Source organism: Staurois parvus, unplaced genomic scaffold (assembly GCF_062004578.1).
Source record: "Staurois parvus isolate SC_StPar_1 unplaced genomic scaffold, SC_StPar_1.0 ptg001670l, whole genome shotgun sequence".
Taxonomy (NCBI): domain Eukaryota; kingdom Metazoa; phylum Chordata; class Amphibia; order Anura; family Ranidae; genus Staurois; species Staurois parvus.
Genome location: NW_028319466.1, coordinates 531,406 through 548,546, shown reverse-complemented (window position 1 = coordinate 548,546; position 17,141 = coordinate 531,406). Strand labels below are relative to the sequence as shown.

General features: G+C 44.8%; 1 protein-coding gene across 1 annotated transcript; it reads right to left on the bottom strand.

Moving 5' to 3' along the window:
• Nucleotides 1–3,885: 3,885 nt before the first annotated feature.
• Nucleotides 3,886–13,047, bottom strand: RHO (rhodopsin). Its single transcript, XM_089663346.1, has 5 exons — nt 12,568–13,047; nt 11,549–11,717; nt 9,329–9,494; nt 7,616–7,855; nt 3,886–5,599 (listed from the first exon to the last, which is right to left on the bottom strand). The coding sequence occupies exons 1-5, from the start codon at nt 12,926–12,928 to the stop codon at nt 5,471–5,473; spliced, it is 1,065 nt and encodes a 354-aa protein (XP_089519472.1). The 5' UTR covers nt 12,929–13,047; the 3' UTR covers nt 3,886–5,470.
• Nucleotides 13,048–17,141: the final 4,094 nt, after the last annotated feature.

The following is a 17,141-nucleotide window of genomic DNA, read 5'->3' as shown; positions in this document are numbered from 1 at the left end:
GGGGGGGGGGGGAGTTCCAGAGAGCTGGTCTGCAGAGCCTCTCAGCTCTGACCAAAATTTGACCCCCTCTGACTATACCACCAGGTTGTTGTCCAGCCTCTAACTAAAAATAATCATCTAGCTCCCCCTAGCTACCTGGGAGGGTGCTACATGACTGAAACTGCAGTTGGAATCAATTGAAAGTACCATTCTATTAGCATTGATATGGGTTAGTCTGGATCAGGATTGCTCAACCAGGGTTCCTTCAGAAGTTGCTAGGGGTTCCTTAAGTAATGAACAATTTCTGCCTCTCAGATAAGTTCCCACTGACACCATTCATCTTTTTAGCTATCTGTAACGGGGAATTCTTCCCAATGACCACAAGTGTAAGGAGCATTCTTCCCACCGACCATCACACAAATATATCATGAGTTGTAGATATAGTAATTTTTAGCAGGGGTTCCCTGATACTGGAATGTTATTTCGAGGGTTCCTCTGTGGTGAACAGGCTGAGAAAGGCTGGTCTAGATGTACACCACTGCCATTGTATTTAGCAGGAATCACTTGAGTTGTGCATTGACAGGCATTTTTTTTAATGCATTATGGTTCCTTGATTGGCTTTTTTTTTGTTCATATCTGGGGCTAAAATACGTCATATATTTTCTTAACGCGCACTGTAACGCGTTTCCAGTCAGTTCACGCTAATGCAGCACGTTGGTGTGAACTGGGCCTTAGAAACAACTGATCTCATTTCACATTGCATTGGGCCCATGTTGTGCATGGCAGCCCAACACAAGTAGTAGCTCCAGTCAATTTTGTTAATATTTTGGAAAGAAGAAAGTATGGTGATCCTGGATGATGCTGTCCTGTTGGCAGGGCCATAGATATGGGGGTACCACCAGTCCTCCTGTAGGGGGCACAGGCCAGCAGGGGGCCCAGGCAGGGTCTGGGCAAATCTTATGTGGGCAGGGAGGTGATCGGAATGATGGAGGGGGGGTGCAATTACTGCAACCGATCCCCTGTATGGCTCTCTCTCTGCAGCAGCCTAAAGATGGCTTTTTTTCCTTTACCTCCCGCTGGCTTGCAGCTGCTGCAGAGAGGCACACAGGGGATCGGTTCCAGTAATTGCCCCCCTGCTGCACCCATCACCATCACTGTCATGATACATATCCCCAAGCTGCCCAGGCCCATCTGTGTGCCCCCACCCCTGCAGTGCTGCCAGCTTCTCTGCTCTCCTTCCCACCAGAAGCTGCAATCACGCAATAGGATCCTTCAGAATGGAGAGTGGGGGAGGGGTCCAGTAAATATGTCACATCTACCAGCTTCTTTCTTTCCTGAATGAACACAGTGAGATAATCACTCACTGTGTTCATTCATAACGGAAGCATAGTAAACTGGGGTGTTTTTTTTTGGGGGGGGGGTCCTGTCAAGTTGGCTGTATGGGGTCCTGTGGTGCCTAACAGCAGCCCTGCCTGTTGGAGATAAATGCAGATGAAGGCATTGTCAGGAGGAGTACTGTGATCTTTGTAAGAGGTTATAATAATCTGGAAATGTTACACATTGCTTGGCATTCATGGTCTTAACGTGTGTCAAAGCACAAAAAATGTAATATATTGCAGCAGTGCTTAGATTTGGTAGCTGCATCAGTATTCTTTTTTTGGGCTTTTTTCCCCTTTATTTTCACCTAGTGCTCCTGCAAATAACACATTTCATGTTCCTTGGTGGCTACATTTTTTCCTCCACTATAGGGGAACCATGTTTGGCACCCATCATGGATTATATACACATCTGCATGTGTTGATCTCCATTTCATGGAAGAAGGGGGGGGGGGTTGAATAATGGGATTAGCAGCTTACATAAGGACGTTATAAAATTGTTTTGCTATCTGTTCATCTCACAGGAAGAGGCAAGGGCATTACATTTCTGGCAAAACCAACAGAAATTTCCTGTACTTCCTAAAAATGTTCTTATCCTGAAACATTAACACTGGGGAAGATATCACATCTAATGAGCTGCACTATATTACATATATGTTTAAGGGTTTAGATATATTTTAAAGTGAAAAAAGTATCTGATACTAGGTCTTCATTACCTGCATGGAAGGTGGAACTTCAAATATAACTATAGACAAAACATTTCCCTGGTACCCATCATATCAGTCTTCAACGGTATAATTGGTTACAAGGTCCAAGGTAAGCAAGGCTGACATGATGAACCACTGGGAAAGGAAAATTGTGGAAAGCATACACAACAATTTTCCAGATTTCTGGTACCCATCATGTTAGCCTAGGCCTAGGATGACGGCACCCATAGTGGAGCATGGGTGGACAAGCATTTTATAAATTCCTGGTACTCACCATTTCAGCCTACTCTACTCCTACTCATAGTAGGCTGATATGATAAGTCACCAGGAAAGGAAAATTATGGTAAGTATGGACAACAATTTTCCAGATTCCTGGTGCTTATCATGTCAGCCTAGGTTGACTTCACCCATAGTGGAGTATGGAGGGACAACCATGTTCCAAATTCCTGGTACTCACCATTTCAGCCTCCTCTACTCATACTCATAGTAGGCTGACATGATGAGCTACCAAGAAAGAACAATTATGGTAAGTATGGACAATACATTTTCAAATCCCTGGTACTCATAATTTCAGCCTATGTTGACTTCACCCATAGTGGAGCATGGAGGGACAACAATGTTCCAAATTCCTGGCACTCATCATTTCAGTCTCCTCTACTCATACTTATAGTAGGCTGACATGATGAGCTACCAAGAAAGGACAATTATGGTAAGTATGGACAATACATTTTCGAATCCCTGGTACTCATAATTTCAGCCTATGTTGACTTCACCCATAGTGGAGCATGGAGGGACAACAATGTTCCAAATTCATGGCACTCATCATTTCAGTCTCCTCTACTCATACTCATAGTAGGCTGACATGATGAGCTACCAAGAAAGGACAATTATGGTAAGTATGGACAATACATTTTCAAAACCCTGGTACCCTGGTATTCATTATTTCAGCCTATGTTGACTTCACCCAGAGTGGAATATGAATGGGCAACAATTTTCCAAATTCTTGGTACTCATATCAGCCTATGTTGACTTCACCCATAATGGAGAATGGATGCACAAAATGTTTTCAAAATCCTGGTACTCTACGCGCCATTTCAACCTACTCTACTCATAGTAGGCTGACATGATGAGCTACCAAGAAAGGACAATTATGGTAAATATGGACAACAATTTTCCAAATCCCTGGCACTCATAATCTCAGGCTATATTGACTTCACCAATAATGGAGTATGGAGGGAAAACAATTTTCCAATTCTTGGCAATCATCACGTCAGCCTACTCTGCCTACAATAGGCTTATGTGATGAGCCACTAGAAAAAGAAAAATGTCGGTAAGTATAGACATCAATTTTCCACATTTTTAAAAGTTGGATAGAATCATGAGGGGATGGAACCACTATCACCTTTTTCCCTGTTTGTGCCAAGATCACTAAGGTCACAGACTGTAAATCCACAATTTTGAGTTGCACCAGAACAGGAATAAAGGGGAAACTTTCAACAGGGACACTTATTTTCCCATGAAAAGTTGTGGTTTTAACCCTCCCTTGTGTATGGACATCACAGACAACCCATTGCAACCTCCACCCAGGGGCGGACTGACCATTTGGAAACTCGGGCACTGCCCGAGGGCCCGGGGTCAGTAGAGGGCCCCATGAGATGCCCCTGGTACCTTTTTCATAGGCTTTTTTGAGTTTGGGCAAGGACACAGGGGCCCCATGATCCCCCTATTGCCGGGGGCCCCATGAGTTTTCAGTCCGCCCGTGCCTCCACCCTACTCTGATCGCCCATTCTCCCCAACATGAAGACATATACAGAGACACACACTTAAGCAGGAAATGTTTTTATGTGGAAATATCTGCTATCTTATCATACAGAAAATAAACAGCTACTATCAGGAAAGAACGCATTACATTGGTCATCTTCCCACTGAGACACCATATGATCACACGTATGTATACAGTGTAGATACCTGTCTATACGTGTGCACGTGTACATAGGAATATCAATGTGCACACACATCTACATAAATCTTTATTCCTATTTACAAACATAGTGTTGGTACTGCAGAGTTCTGCAAGTTGGCTTTTTCAGAGGGGGCTTCGTGAAGGGGTGCAGAGCGGCCTACATCTCCCCTCTGTTCCCCGTTCAGTCGTTCTCTTGCAAAATAAAAGGAACCTGCCTCAGAATCTAAAATATCCATTTCCGCAGCTTAAATTGGTTAGCAAAAGTGTGTATTTTGTGGGGTTTTCGCCGTCTCACTGCCACAAAATATGCAGATGTTATTAAGGGGGGAATTTAATGCTATTAAAAAGTCCTTCTGTCAGAAGTCCCACACTGACATGCATTCTTCTGGAAGTGAAAATTATATATCCTCAAATGCCAAACTTAGAGGAAGAACATCATTGGGGTGGAAGAGGAGGACACCAATGGGGTAGCAGATCAATTTTGGCTTGGCCATATGGGGAGCCAACAAAGCCTTTAAAATTGTGTTAAATGTTACCATAGCAAGAAGCCGTTGGTGTAAAAGATGGACTAACTGATCCCTTATTGGCTCAAGAACACCAAGGGAAAGTTTGTTGCCCGAGAGGTTGCTGAGTTATCAACTGCAAGACCAAAACTCTTTTCAACTGAATTGCTTTTTTTGTCTTTTTGTGTGCTCAGAAGCCTTACTTGGCCATGAGCAGTAACAAAAGAATATGGAGGACATAGCCAATGATGATGAATTTTTGGTGGCGCGCAGCTCTTTCTGGTCAGTACACAGTTTGGAGAGTTGGCTAAGAATGTAAATTAAATAAAAAAGACAGTTGAAATATTTTTTTTGTATTTTTTTTACTTGCAAAGTGCTCGTTATTACAGCTGTAGAGGGTCTGCCTAACCTCACTATCAGACGTTACCCACAAGAAAGAGAAAAAAAAAAAGAAAAATAAGCAGAAAACTGGAAATTTTTATAACATATTACAAAAAACCCTCCATTGCATTACAAAGACAAATTTAGCAAGATGAACTGGCCAGACATTGCTTTGCGCCACGGTATCAACACCCAAGAGCTGCCGATTCTAGGACGTGTGTTGCTTCAAGTCTCTTGTCTTTTTTTTTTGTGCAGAAGGCGTTTCCAGGCTAGCGGGATGTCTCGGCTTTGAGGTATTTACAATTCTGAGCAAATTGTTTGGTCGGTGAAACGAACCCCTTCGCTGCCATAATGGCTCCATCACATTGCAGAGCAACTTAATGCAGTCGGTTTCAGCAGCGAAGGGGTTGGGAGAGGCTCTTACCCCTTCTGGGGAAGATATGTTTCAGGTATTTAAAGGGTAACATGGCGACATTCTTTGCCTTAGCAAGGAGGAGGCGGAGACGGGGTAGCGGGAGCTGAGTGAGGCAGCGCACCCTGACACAGGCTTGGATGATGATCTTATGCAGGTGACACCTGGCTGGTAGAGACAGAGGTGGATTCTGTCTTAGAAGTGGCAGCAGAGGAGGCATCTTCATCTCCAAAGGGATTTTTCCCACAGCACAGGGTGGTGATCATGCAGTTACGGAACTATGGGGAGAAAGAGAGAAGCCATTAGTGGAAGAGCTGAGGCTGAGAAGTCTAAGTACCTGAAGATCTTCTTACTTCATTCACCAATCTCTACTGTATATTGCTCTGTTTCTGCTCTTGTGTTATAATGTGTTGCTGGAGAATATCTACTGTCCATCTCTCATTTCTTAAAATATCCGAGATGGATGGTTTTGTCCTTTTAGTATTGGATTCTCCACTTCTGAAATAATCTGTTCTGCTAGATTCTGCTCATTTCACTGACTAACCCTCATTATATAAAATGTACTGCTAGAGAACCATGTACTACCTAATTCATCTCATTCTGTAACTCTTCATGGTTGAAGGTCCTGCTCCCTCCACTGCCTGTAGTTCCACATCCTTTGGGGTTCTACTGCTTCTGCTACCTAGTTCTCATTCTGTAGCTTTGTATCCTTGGAGGTCGTACAATTCCTCATTCAGTAGGTTCACATTGTTTGAGGCCCTGTTCCTTCTGCTGGCTTATCCTCATTCTGTAGCTGTTCCTTCCCTTTATAATTCCTATTTTGTAGCTTTGCATCCTTGAAAACTCTACTTCTTCTACTGCCTAATTCCCATTCTGTAGCATTGCATGTTTGGAGGTCCTGCTCCTTCTAATATCTACTTCTCATTCTGTAGTTTTGCATCCTTGGAGGTCCTTTTCCTTCCAATATCTAAACCTCATTCTGTAGCTTTACATTGTAGGAGGCCCTACTCCTTCCACTTCCTAATTCTCATTCTGTAGCTTTGTATCCTTGGAGGTTGTACAATTTCTCATTCAGTAGGTTCACATTGTTTGAGGCCCTGTTCCTTCTGCTGGCTTATCCTCATTCTGTAGCTGTTCCTTCCCTTTATAATTCCTATTTTGTAGCTTTGAATCCTTGAAAACTCTGCTTCTTCTACTGCCTAATTCCCATTCTGTAGCTTTGCATGTTTGGAGGTCCTGCTCCTTCTACTATCTAATTCTCATTCTGTAGTTTTGCATCCTTGGAGGTCCTTTTCCTTCCAATATCTACACCTCATTCTGTAGCTTTGCATTGTAGGAGGCCCTACTCCTTCCACTTCCTAATTCTCATTCTGTAGCTTTGTATCCTTGGAGGTCGTACAATTTCTCATTCAGTAATTTCACAATGTTGGAGGCCCTGTTCCTTCTGCTGGCTCATCCTCATTCTGTAGCTGTTCCTTCCCTTTATAATTCCTATTTTGTAGCTTTGAATCCTTGAAAACCCTGCTTCTTCTACTGCCTAATTCCCATTCTGTAGCTTTGCATGTTTGGAGGTCCTGCTCCTTCTAATATCTAGTTCTCATTCTGTAGTTTTGCATCCTTGGAGGTCCTTTTCCTTCCAATATCTAAACCTCATTCTGTAGTTTTACATTGTAGGAGGCCCTAATCCTTCCACTTCCTAAATCTCATTTTGTAGCTTCGCATTGTTGGAGGTCCTGCTACCACTGCCTAATTCTGATGATATCTCTTTGCACCCTTAAAGGTCCTGCTCCTTCAAATATCTAATTCTCATTCTGTAACTTCATAGTTTTGAGGTCTTGTTCCTTCAGCTGCCTCGTTTTCAATCCGCAGCTTCACATTATTGGTGGTTCTGCCTTTCCACTGCCCAATTCCTATTCTGTAGCTTTTTTTTGTAGCATTCTTGGAGGACTTTGTTCCTGTCACATTTTATTATCATGGTTCTCGTTCTGCACCATGGCAGTACCCTATGACATGTAGCTCTGTCATCATACAATCACAAGAATAGATAGAGAGATACCACCCTCCACATTAGAATACCTCTCCACTCTTATAATTTTGCCGAAAGTCAATTTTTTCACCGGCTGATTTTAAGCATCAAATGCAGACAGGGTGGAGATAATATTAAAACAGTAGGCATTGCAAAATAGCAATTTAGTCCAAAGGTTGGAGTATCAGGAACCAGAAGTTGGAACTGGTGGAGAATCAGGGAGGGTTGATTGTGTAAAAGGAGATGATTATGCACAAAGCCAACATACCTGTTTATTCAGCATAATGTAGATGACAGGGTTGTAGATGGCAGAGCTCTTGGCAAAGAAAGCTGGCACGGTCATGAAAATCGGGCCAAATTCTGAGCCTTGGTGGGTGAAGATGTAGAATGCAACATAGGCATAGGGGACCCAGCAAATCAGGAAGAAAACGACCATAATGACAACCATGCGGGTGACTTCTTTCTCGGCCTTCTGGGTGGTGGCTGATTCCTGCTGCTGGGCTGCAGCCTATGGAGGAGAAGAGGGCCAAGGGTGAGTAAGAGGAACAAAGGCCACTTACCTTCCACTACACCCACGTCCCACCATTAGGGTTTGGGTACACAGGCTTTTTGTATGCATCAGAACAGCTTATCTCCGCATGCTAAGCAGCTTGAAACCGGTTGACACAAATCACAAGGATTTCAAATGCACACGTGAAGAAACTCTGAATGGTCTCAGAACTATTTCAAATTGATCTCAATGCAAGTTGAGTTCACCTGAAAGCAAGTTACACTTGTCCATTGACAAAAGCTCTTTTTAAATGGTAAAAGAGCCACTGAACATGGGATTGACCTGTGGAGGACGCCATTTTGTTTGATAAATCAAAAGCACATCCAGCCTTTATGTTGCCTGTGAGTTCTCTAGGAAGTTCTCTGATATTGCATGGTTTGTCTCTATCACTCACAATGCAGACCACTGACCGTTATCAAACCACAATCACTCTAAAGCAGGGGCGGACTTACTACTCGGGTACTTGGGCACTGCCTGAGGGCCCAGGGTCAGTAGGGGGCCCCATGAGATGCCCCTAGTACCTTTCATAGGCTTTTTTTGGGTGTGGTTTTAAGTGTGGGTGAGGACACGGGGGCCCCATGATCCCCTATTGCCCAGGGGCCCCATGAGATGCCCTTAGTACCTTCCATAGGCTTTTTTTGGGTGTGGTTTTAAGTGTGGGTGAGGACACAGGGACCCTATGATCCCCTATCGCCCAGGGACCCCATGAGATGCCCTTAGTACCTTCCATAGGCTTTTTTTGGGTGTGGTTTTAAGTATGAGTGAGGACATGGGGGCCCCATGATCTCCTATTGCCCGGGGGTGCCATGAGTTGTCAGTCCTCCCCTGCTCTAAAGTGAATCTGACCCACTGCTATAAGAGGGTGTAGATAGTACCACATAGTACCAGATATTCCCCTGCCTTTCCAAAATGACTCCACTGTTTAGGGTTAGAGCTCAGGGAGGACCTCACCAACCTCATTCTTCTCTTGAAGTGTATCCAAAGGCAAAACTTTTTTTTACCAGTTTTGGATAGAGTGGTTAAGTGTTAGGACCCCCACCAGTTTTTTGTTTATAATACATTAAACTACACTGCACAAACCTCATATAACCCATCTATAGGGGTGGCTTCTTGGCTAAAGTCAGTATTACAAGCAAACTTCTACGGTGACTGTTTACTGAAGTTCAATATCAGTAGGAATAACAACATTTTGAGAGTATTCAGACCCTTGTTTTCAAGGGTAGGTGGGGTCTCTGTCTTCTCATCTTGAAAAAGATATGGGACTTCAGTCAATAGTCATCCTGGAAGTTCAGTTGGAGTGTTGGCTCATTGACAGTAAATAAAAGGAAATCTGAATGGAACAGGTCAAGTGAATTATCGTGGAAAGGAAGGGGTGAAAAACGACCGTAGAGGGTTTGTAGACCCCAGAAAGCATGTGGCCCTGCCACCTACCTCTTTCACAGTGCACACCAGACGTCCGTAGCAGAAGGAAATGATAATCAGAGGAATAGTGAAGTGGACAATGAACATGTAGATGACAAAGGACTCATTGTTGACCTCAGGCTTCAGAGTGTAGTAGTCAACTCCACATGAACATTGCATTCCCTCAGGGATGTATCTGGAAAGAAAGCAGAGAAGCCAGTCAGGAAGTCTGAGAGAAGTTGATTTGTACCCTTAGAAATCCATAATTTACAAAACTCAGATCCAAAGAATGAAAGGGGCAGGCCAGGGAGAGTCAGGCTGGGAAGAAAAGGTCTAGATTATGCTGGATGTCCTCCAGTCAGGAAATGAGGTGGGCTCTATCTAACCTCCTGCAGCTTCTGATGCACATTGTGAGAAGCTCAAAGTGTGCAGTGAAATGAGAAATAAGCTATTTTGGTCCAGGAGAGGAGACTGTATAACTGAGCAAGACTGAGAGGGGAAGGCTGGAGGACCGATTTAACGTATTTACTTCAACTGTCCCGCTTTGGTAGGGACAGTCCCTGTATGTCCTATTCTTCCTTCCTCCATAGTTTTGATTGTTGAAGTGTGATGTGTAGATCTGAATAAACAAATCTATTATTTACCTAATAAATACATTTATGCAGATCTACACATCATCCCTTAACAATGGAAACTACGGAGGAAGGAAGACTAGGACATACAGGGACTGTCCCTACCAAAGTGGGACAGTTGTTGTAAATACATTAAATCTGACCTCCGGCCTTACCTTCAGTCTTGCTCAGTTGTACAGTCTCCTATACTTATTGTTTGTATTATTCTATAAACTTATTATATGTATATATATATATATATATATAATATATTATACCAGTGTTTAATATCTTATGCTAATGTACAGAAAAGTATAGTGATAAGAAAACACCAATGGGTTTTAATTGATAAAAAGATCAGGAAGGTGAAATAGTTACAGTTTGCATGTTACTCTTTTGTCCTTGGAAGTTTTATAGTGTATAGAAAGCCAATATCTTTAGCTTTGGACTTGGCTAAAACCCCTATCAGAATATTTTTGTTGTTTGCATCCTGCTTTGGACATTTCCTTGCAGTTCTTGGAGATACAACAGGAAATCTTGCCAAAATTAGCAGAATTTCCATCTTAGTTGTCACCGAAACAGGGGTGGACTGACAACTCATGGGGATCATGGGGCCCCTGAGTCCTTGCCCACACTCAAAGCACACCCAAAAAGCCTATAAAAAAGGTGCCAGGGGCATTTCATGGGGCCCCCTACTGACCCCGGGCCCTCGGGCAGTGCCCGAGTGCTCGAATGGTCAGTCTGCCCCTGCACCGAAACATTTGTCCCAATTGAAAGAGTTCCTTTTACCTCTAACCTTTCCCGACTCCATCCAAAAAAAAAATAGATAAATAAAAAATGTATGTAAGGTCATATAGTTTGAAAAAAAAAGGCACAATTTCACCTAGTTCAACCAACAGAAATAAATAGGATAAATAGAAAACCTCCTTATACAAAATTCTATATGCTCCAGAGGAAGGCCAAAAAAGCCCCTAGAATGGCTCTGATTGCTCCAGCCAAAAAACAAATTATTTACTTCCTGATCCTCCAGAAGACAATTAGATATTCCTAAAATCAACAATCTTTGGTGTTAATACCTATAGATGTTAGTATCCAGTTATGTTTTGTGTTTTAGGAACGCATCCATCTCTTTCCCGGAGTACGGGAAGGTTAAACCCCTTTGACAAATGTTTATTGTTGTGTCTCCACTATGGGAAATGTGCCCCTCTCTGTGTCCTGTTGACCACTATCAAGTGGTGGGAATCCAAAATTTTTGAGTTGTCGTCAGAGGCAAGGGAAACTCCTATGGAGACAAGTCTTCCTGTGACAACTGTCTAAGATGGGAAATCTGTTGCATACAGGAAGTGAGAGGACATCTCCCCAGTGGGACGCAGAAAGCAGAAATGAACTCCATAGGGGCTTTAACTCTCTCCTACTTTATCTAGAAGTTTTGGCTTTAAGCACACTTTAAGGGTATCTGCGGCCTCTTGATTCTGAATAAATCTGAAAGCTAAAAAGAGAGGGAGATGGGGAAGTAATGATAGCAAATTAGGATGGCGGAGGAGGGAAAAGGAAAAAATGCACCAGCTACATGCCAGAGAAGGTAAAACAGAGTAATTGGTGGATTAATCGTATTTCATTGATTCTCACTGTGATGTACCTGGACCAGCCGAAGAGAGGAGGAGCACAGCAAGACAGGGCCATGATCCAGGTGAATGCTACACCCATCATGGCATGGTTCTCACCAAATCGGAAATTGCTCATGGGCTTGCAGACCACAAGGTATCGCTCAATGGCCAACACCACCAAGGACCAAAGGCCCATTTCACCTGTCAGACAGAAATGAGGATTATTCATGATCAGAATCCAACAAGGTGTCCAGCGGCATCAATGCTAGCATTTGGATTCCTATACACTTCCCATACTGCGTAGGTAGCCAAAACGTTTAGCAATACTGTAGCCATGCTTGGCTTGGATTTTCGAATAAAGGTCTTCCACTAAATGTTTGCCTAAGTTTTTTTTCAAATAAAGGTCTTCCACTAAATGTTTGCCTAAGTTTTTTTTTTTTTGTTAAGTTCAGTGACTTGGCCATTTCAAAATGGGCTCCAGTTACTCTGAGCACTCAGATACCACCATGTAAAAGGAGCAATTGCAGTAATATCCCACCATACCAACTAACGTGCAACTGATGGCCCACAAGTCTGGATAATTTTGACCAAGGTAGTGGTGGACTGGTCAGACTGGACTTTCACCACTTTTGTTAACTGGAGGTTTGGTCAGGCCAAGTAATGTATAAATAATGAAACACTTGTGCGTGTCACCCTTTGATGACTCAGAAAGTCCTGTTATTAAGAAATAAGAGTTGCCTTTCAGGCACCTAGACCTGTCCTTGCCTTTAATAAGAAGAGGATTATGTGGTCTTGATCCATTAGTAAACTAATCCCAACCTTTCCCTTCCTTGACTAACCTTTAAAGAGATATCTATCCTGAAGCCCAATACCCATTTCTACCCCCAAGCAGTTGTTGAGTCCTGTACCACAGGCTATCTTCCAGGCAGTGACTACGCCTGCACTGAAATTTCTACAGATTCAGCTTTACTGCCCTCCTTTACTGGCTACTTCCATTTAAGACAAGTATAGTCCTTCACACCAGAACCCTCTTCAAAGGACATAGACTTACCACCAAGGGTAGCGAAGAAGCCTTCAAAGTAGCAACCATTCTGTCCGAATACAAAGTATCCATGGAGGGAGGTGTACAGCGTGACGGTGAATCCACACAGGATCATGAAGTGGTTGGCAAACGCCAAATTTAGCAGGATGTAGTTTAAGGGTGTTCGGAGCTTCTTGTGCTGGATGGTGACATACAGGGTCATGAAGTTGATTGGGAGACCGACGAGGATAAGCATGAACATGTAGGCGGCCAATACTGAATACTTCCATGGCTCTGCCAGGTAATACTGAGGGTATTCGAAGGGGCTTCGTACTACCCCAGTCTTGTTAGACATGGGGACGTAAAAATTGGGACCTTCTGTTCCATTCATGGTGGCAGCTCTTGAAAGTTCTAACCCCCCTCTGGTTATAAACCACTTCTGTGTTTCTCCCTCCTCTCAGGAACCCCAAGAAAAACTTTTATGTTTCCAGCAAGAGCCGCTCTACAGAGTGACCGCCGGCACACCGCTCTTTATAACGTGCCACCTTCCATAAGCTGCCACTGCCAATGTCAGCAGCCTGGGATTTAGATCTCCATTAATCATTGTAATCCAAGCTAAGGTTGCAAAGTGTTAATTGGCTTCTCCTAAACGTATTAAGGCTACACCTGTCTCACTGTTAAACACCGCGGAGGAAAGTGTATGTAAAAGTGACAGCGAGAAATCCAGGTCAGACCAATGAAAGCCCCCTTATTGCAGCATATCGAAGGGAGACGATGATTAAAGCGGCATGACGCACGCGCTGCAGAGAATGTATATAAATTGTTAGCACTTTGCCCTTGCAAAGCTGGGGTCTAAGATAGGGCACTGTCTGCCAGGGGTGGACTGACAACTCATGGGGCCCCCGGGCAATAGGGGATCATGGGGCCCCTGTGTGCTTGCCCAAACTCAAAAAAGCCTATGAAAAAGGTACCAGGGGCATTTCATGGGGCCCCTTACTGACCCCAGGCCCTCGGCAGTGCCCGAGTTTCCAAATGGTCAGTCCGCCCCTGCTGTCTGCATGGAGTCTGTCTGTTTCCACTTGTGTTTTGTAGGTTTCCTCTCATAACCCAAAAAGCAAACGGGAAAAATGATCAGCACCTCATCAATATGACCCTAGAGAGCATATACATAGAAATTTAGAAGATTGGTGGCAGAAAAAAAGACCACAAAGCCAATCAAGTCTGCTTTGTTTACAGTTTTGTTCTTCTACTTTAATTTTTGACTGACTATGTTAATGCCAAGCATGTTTAAAGCTGAGCTCCACCCAAAAGGGGAAGTTCCACTTTAAGGATTGCTCCCCATTAAGGATTGGCACCTTTGGGTGGCAGGGGGGAGCGGGTACCCGAATTTGACAGGTACCGGCTCCCAATTCCGGTCCGATCTCCTAGGTGATCGGAAGCGGAAGGTGTCCTCCCTCCGTGTAGTGTTTTGGGACACGAGACAGGTCCCAGAAGACTACAGGACCATTCATGAAGTGCAGAGCTACTCGCGCATGCGCAGTGGGTACCCGGCTGTGAAGCCGCAAGCTATCACAGCCGGGTGCCCACACTGAAGATGCCGGCCTCCTGGAATACAGGACGGCCAGTGAAACGAGCTGCGGGGGACACACCGCAGGACCGAGGGACAGGTAAGTGACTGTTTTTTAAAAGTCAGCAGCTACAGTTTTTGTAGCTGCTGACTTTTTGTTTTTTGCCAGGATGAGTGGAACTCCGCTTTAACTTCACTTATTGACTCGCTACTTCTGCTGGAAGTCTGTTCCAAGTATCCACTACTCTTTCAGTAAAATAGTGCTTTCTATCATTGCCCCTCGAACTTTCCTTTTGCTAGTTTGGAGTCACGTCCCCAAATTTTTGATCTAAGCTTTATAATGAAATTCTGCCCTTCACGCTGTTCATCCAACTTTGTATTCATGTCCCGGTTTTTTTCCCTTTCCCTTCTTTCCTGCAGACAGTACATGTTGGTTTCCTGCAGTCTCACTTGATATGTTTTATTTCTCAGTCCTTTCATGATTTTCGTTCCCTCGTATCTTATGAATATCTTTTTGTAAGCGATGTCACCAGAACTGGATTCATTATTCTAAATGAGGTCTAACTAAAGATTTATATAGAGCAGGGGTGTCCAAACTTTTTTCAAAGAGGGCCAGATTGGATGAAGTGAACATGGTGGAGGGCCGAACATTTTTCCAAACATTCTTTGAACCATTACAATTAAATGCAAATAAATTATTTTATGCCAAGTTACCGTATTTTTCGCAGTATAAGACGCACCTGACCATAAGACGCACCTAGGTTTTAGAGGCAGAAAACAGGAAAAAAAAAATTCTGAACTAATAGACTGCAGACACAGTACAGGGATGACCAGAGACTGCGGACAGCACAGGGATGACCAGAGACTGCGGACAGCACAGGGATGACCAGAGACTGCGGACAGCACAGGGATGACCAGAGACTGCGGACAGTACAGGGATGACCAGAGACTGCGGACAGCACAGGGATGACCAGAGACTGCGGACACGGTACAGGAGATGACCAGAGACTGCGGACAGCACAGGGATGACCAGAGACTGCGGACACAGTACAGGAGATGACCAGAGACTGCGGACAGCACAGGGATGACCAGAGACTGCGGACAGCACAGGGATGACCAGAGACTGCGGACAGCACAGATGACTGCTGACCTTTGGGGAGGTGGGGAGCGGGTACCTGAATTTGACAGGTACCCGCTCTTACTTCCGCAGTTGTTCTTTGATCTTACCTGTTCCTCTATCCAGCCGCGCGCTGTCTTCCCGGCTTCTGTAATGGCGCTCGGCATGACAGCCGGGTGCCCAGTGCGCATGAGCGAGAAGCGGTGCGCTTTGTGATTGGTCCGGCGGCTTCTGGGATCTGTCATGTGTCCCAGGTACCGCCTTACCATTCACAAAAAGCACTGCTTCTTGCGCATGCGCACTTGGCACCCAGCTGTCATGCCCACACTACAGAAGCCGGGAAGACAGCGCGCCGCTGGATAGAGGAACAGGTAAGGTCCCGCTGCAGAGCAGAGCGGCCGGCCCGGTATTCTGACACGGCCGCGGTGGAAATACCGGACCGGCCGCTCCATAAGACACACTGACACACTGACATGGAGGGCCGTATTAAACCGACCCTCGGGCCGTAAATGGCCCGCGGGCCGGACTTTGGACATGCCTGATATAGAGGAACCAGGACCTCCTTCCTCCTGCTGGTGACCCCTCTAGTGGCATAAAGATCTATATAGAGGAATCAGGACCTCCTTCCTCCTGCCGGTGACCCCTCTAGTGATATAAAGATCTATATACAGGAATCGGGACCTCCTTCCTCGTGCTGGTGACCCCTCTAGTGATATAAAGATCTATATAGAGGAATCGGGACCTCCTTCCTCCTGATGGTGACCCCTCCAGTGATATAAAGATCTATATAGAGGAATCAGGACCTCCTTCCTCCTGCCGGTGACCCCTCTAGTGATATAAAGATCTATATAGAGGAATCAGGACCTCCTTCCTCCTGCTGGTGACCCCTCTAGTGATAGGATCTATATAGAGGAATCAGGACCTCCTTCCTCCCGCCGGTGACCCCTCTAGTGATATAAAGATCTATATAGAGGAATCAGGACCTCCTTCCTCCCGCCGGTGACCCCTCTAGTGATATCAAGATCTATATAGAGGAATCAGGACCTCCTTCCTCCTGCCGGTGACCCCTCTAGTGATAGGATCTATATAGAGGAATCAGGACCTCCTTCCTCCTGCCGGTGATCCCTCTAGTGATAGATCTATATAGAGGAATCAGGACCTCCTTCCTCCCGCCGGTGACCCCTCTAGTGACATAAAGATCTATATAGAGGAATCAGGACCTCCTTCCTCCTGCCGGTGACCCCTCTAGTGATAAGATCTATATAGAGGAATCAGGACCTCCTTCCTCCTGCCGGTGACCCCTCTAGTGATAAGATCTATATAGAGGAATCAGGACCTCCTTCCTCCCGCCGGTGACCCCTCTAGTGATATAAAGATCTATATAGAGGAATCAGGACCTCCTTCCTCCCATCGGTGACCTCTCTAGTGATATAAAGATCTATATAGAGGAATCAGGACCTCCTTCCTCCTGCCGGTGACCCCTCTAGTGATATAAAGATCTATATAGAGGAATCGGGACCTCCTTCCTCCTGCCGGTGACCCTCTAGTGATATAAAAGATCTATATACAGGAATCAGGACCTCCTTCCTCCCGCTGGTGACCCCTCTAGTGATATAAAGATCTATATGGAGGAATCAGGACCTCCTTCCTCCTGCCGGTGACCCTCTAGTGATATAAAAGATCTATATACAGGAATCAGGACCTCCTTCCTCCTGCTGGTGACCCTTCTAATGATGTAAAGAATTATATAGAGGAATCAGGACCTCCTTCCTCCTGCCGGTGACCCCTCTAGTGATATAAAGATCTACATAAAGAAATCGGGACCTCCAGCTGTTGCGAAACTACAAGTCCCATCATGCCTCTGCTTTTGGGAGTCATGCTTGTAACTGTCAATCTTGTAATGCCTCATGGGACTTGTAG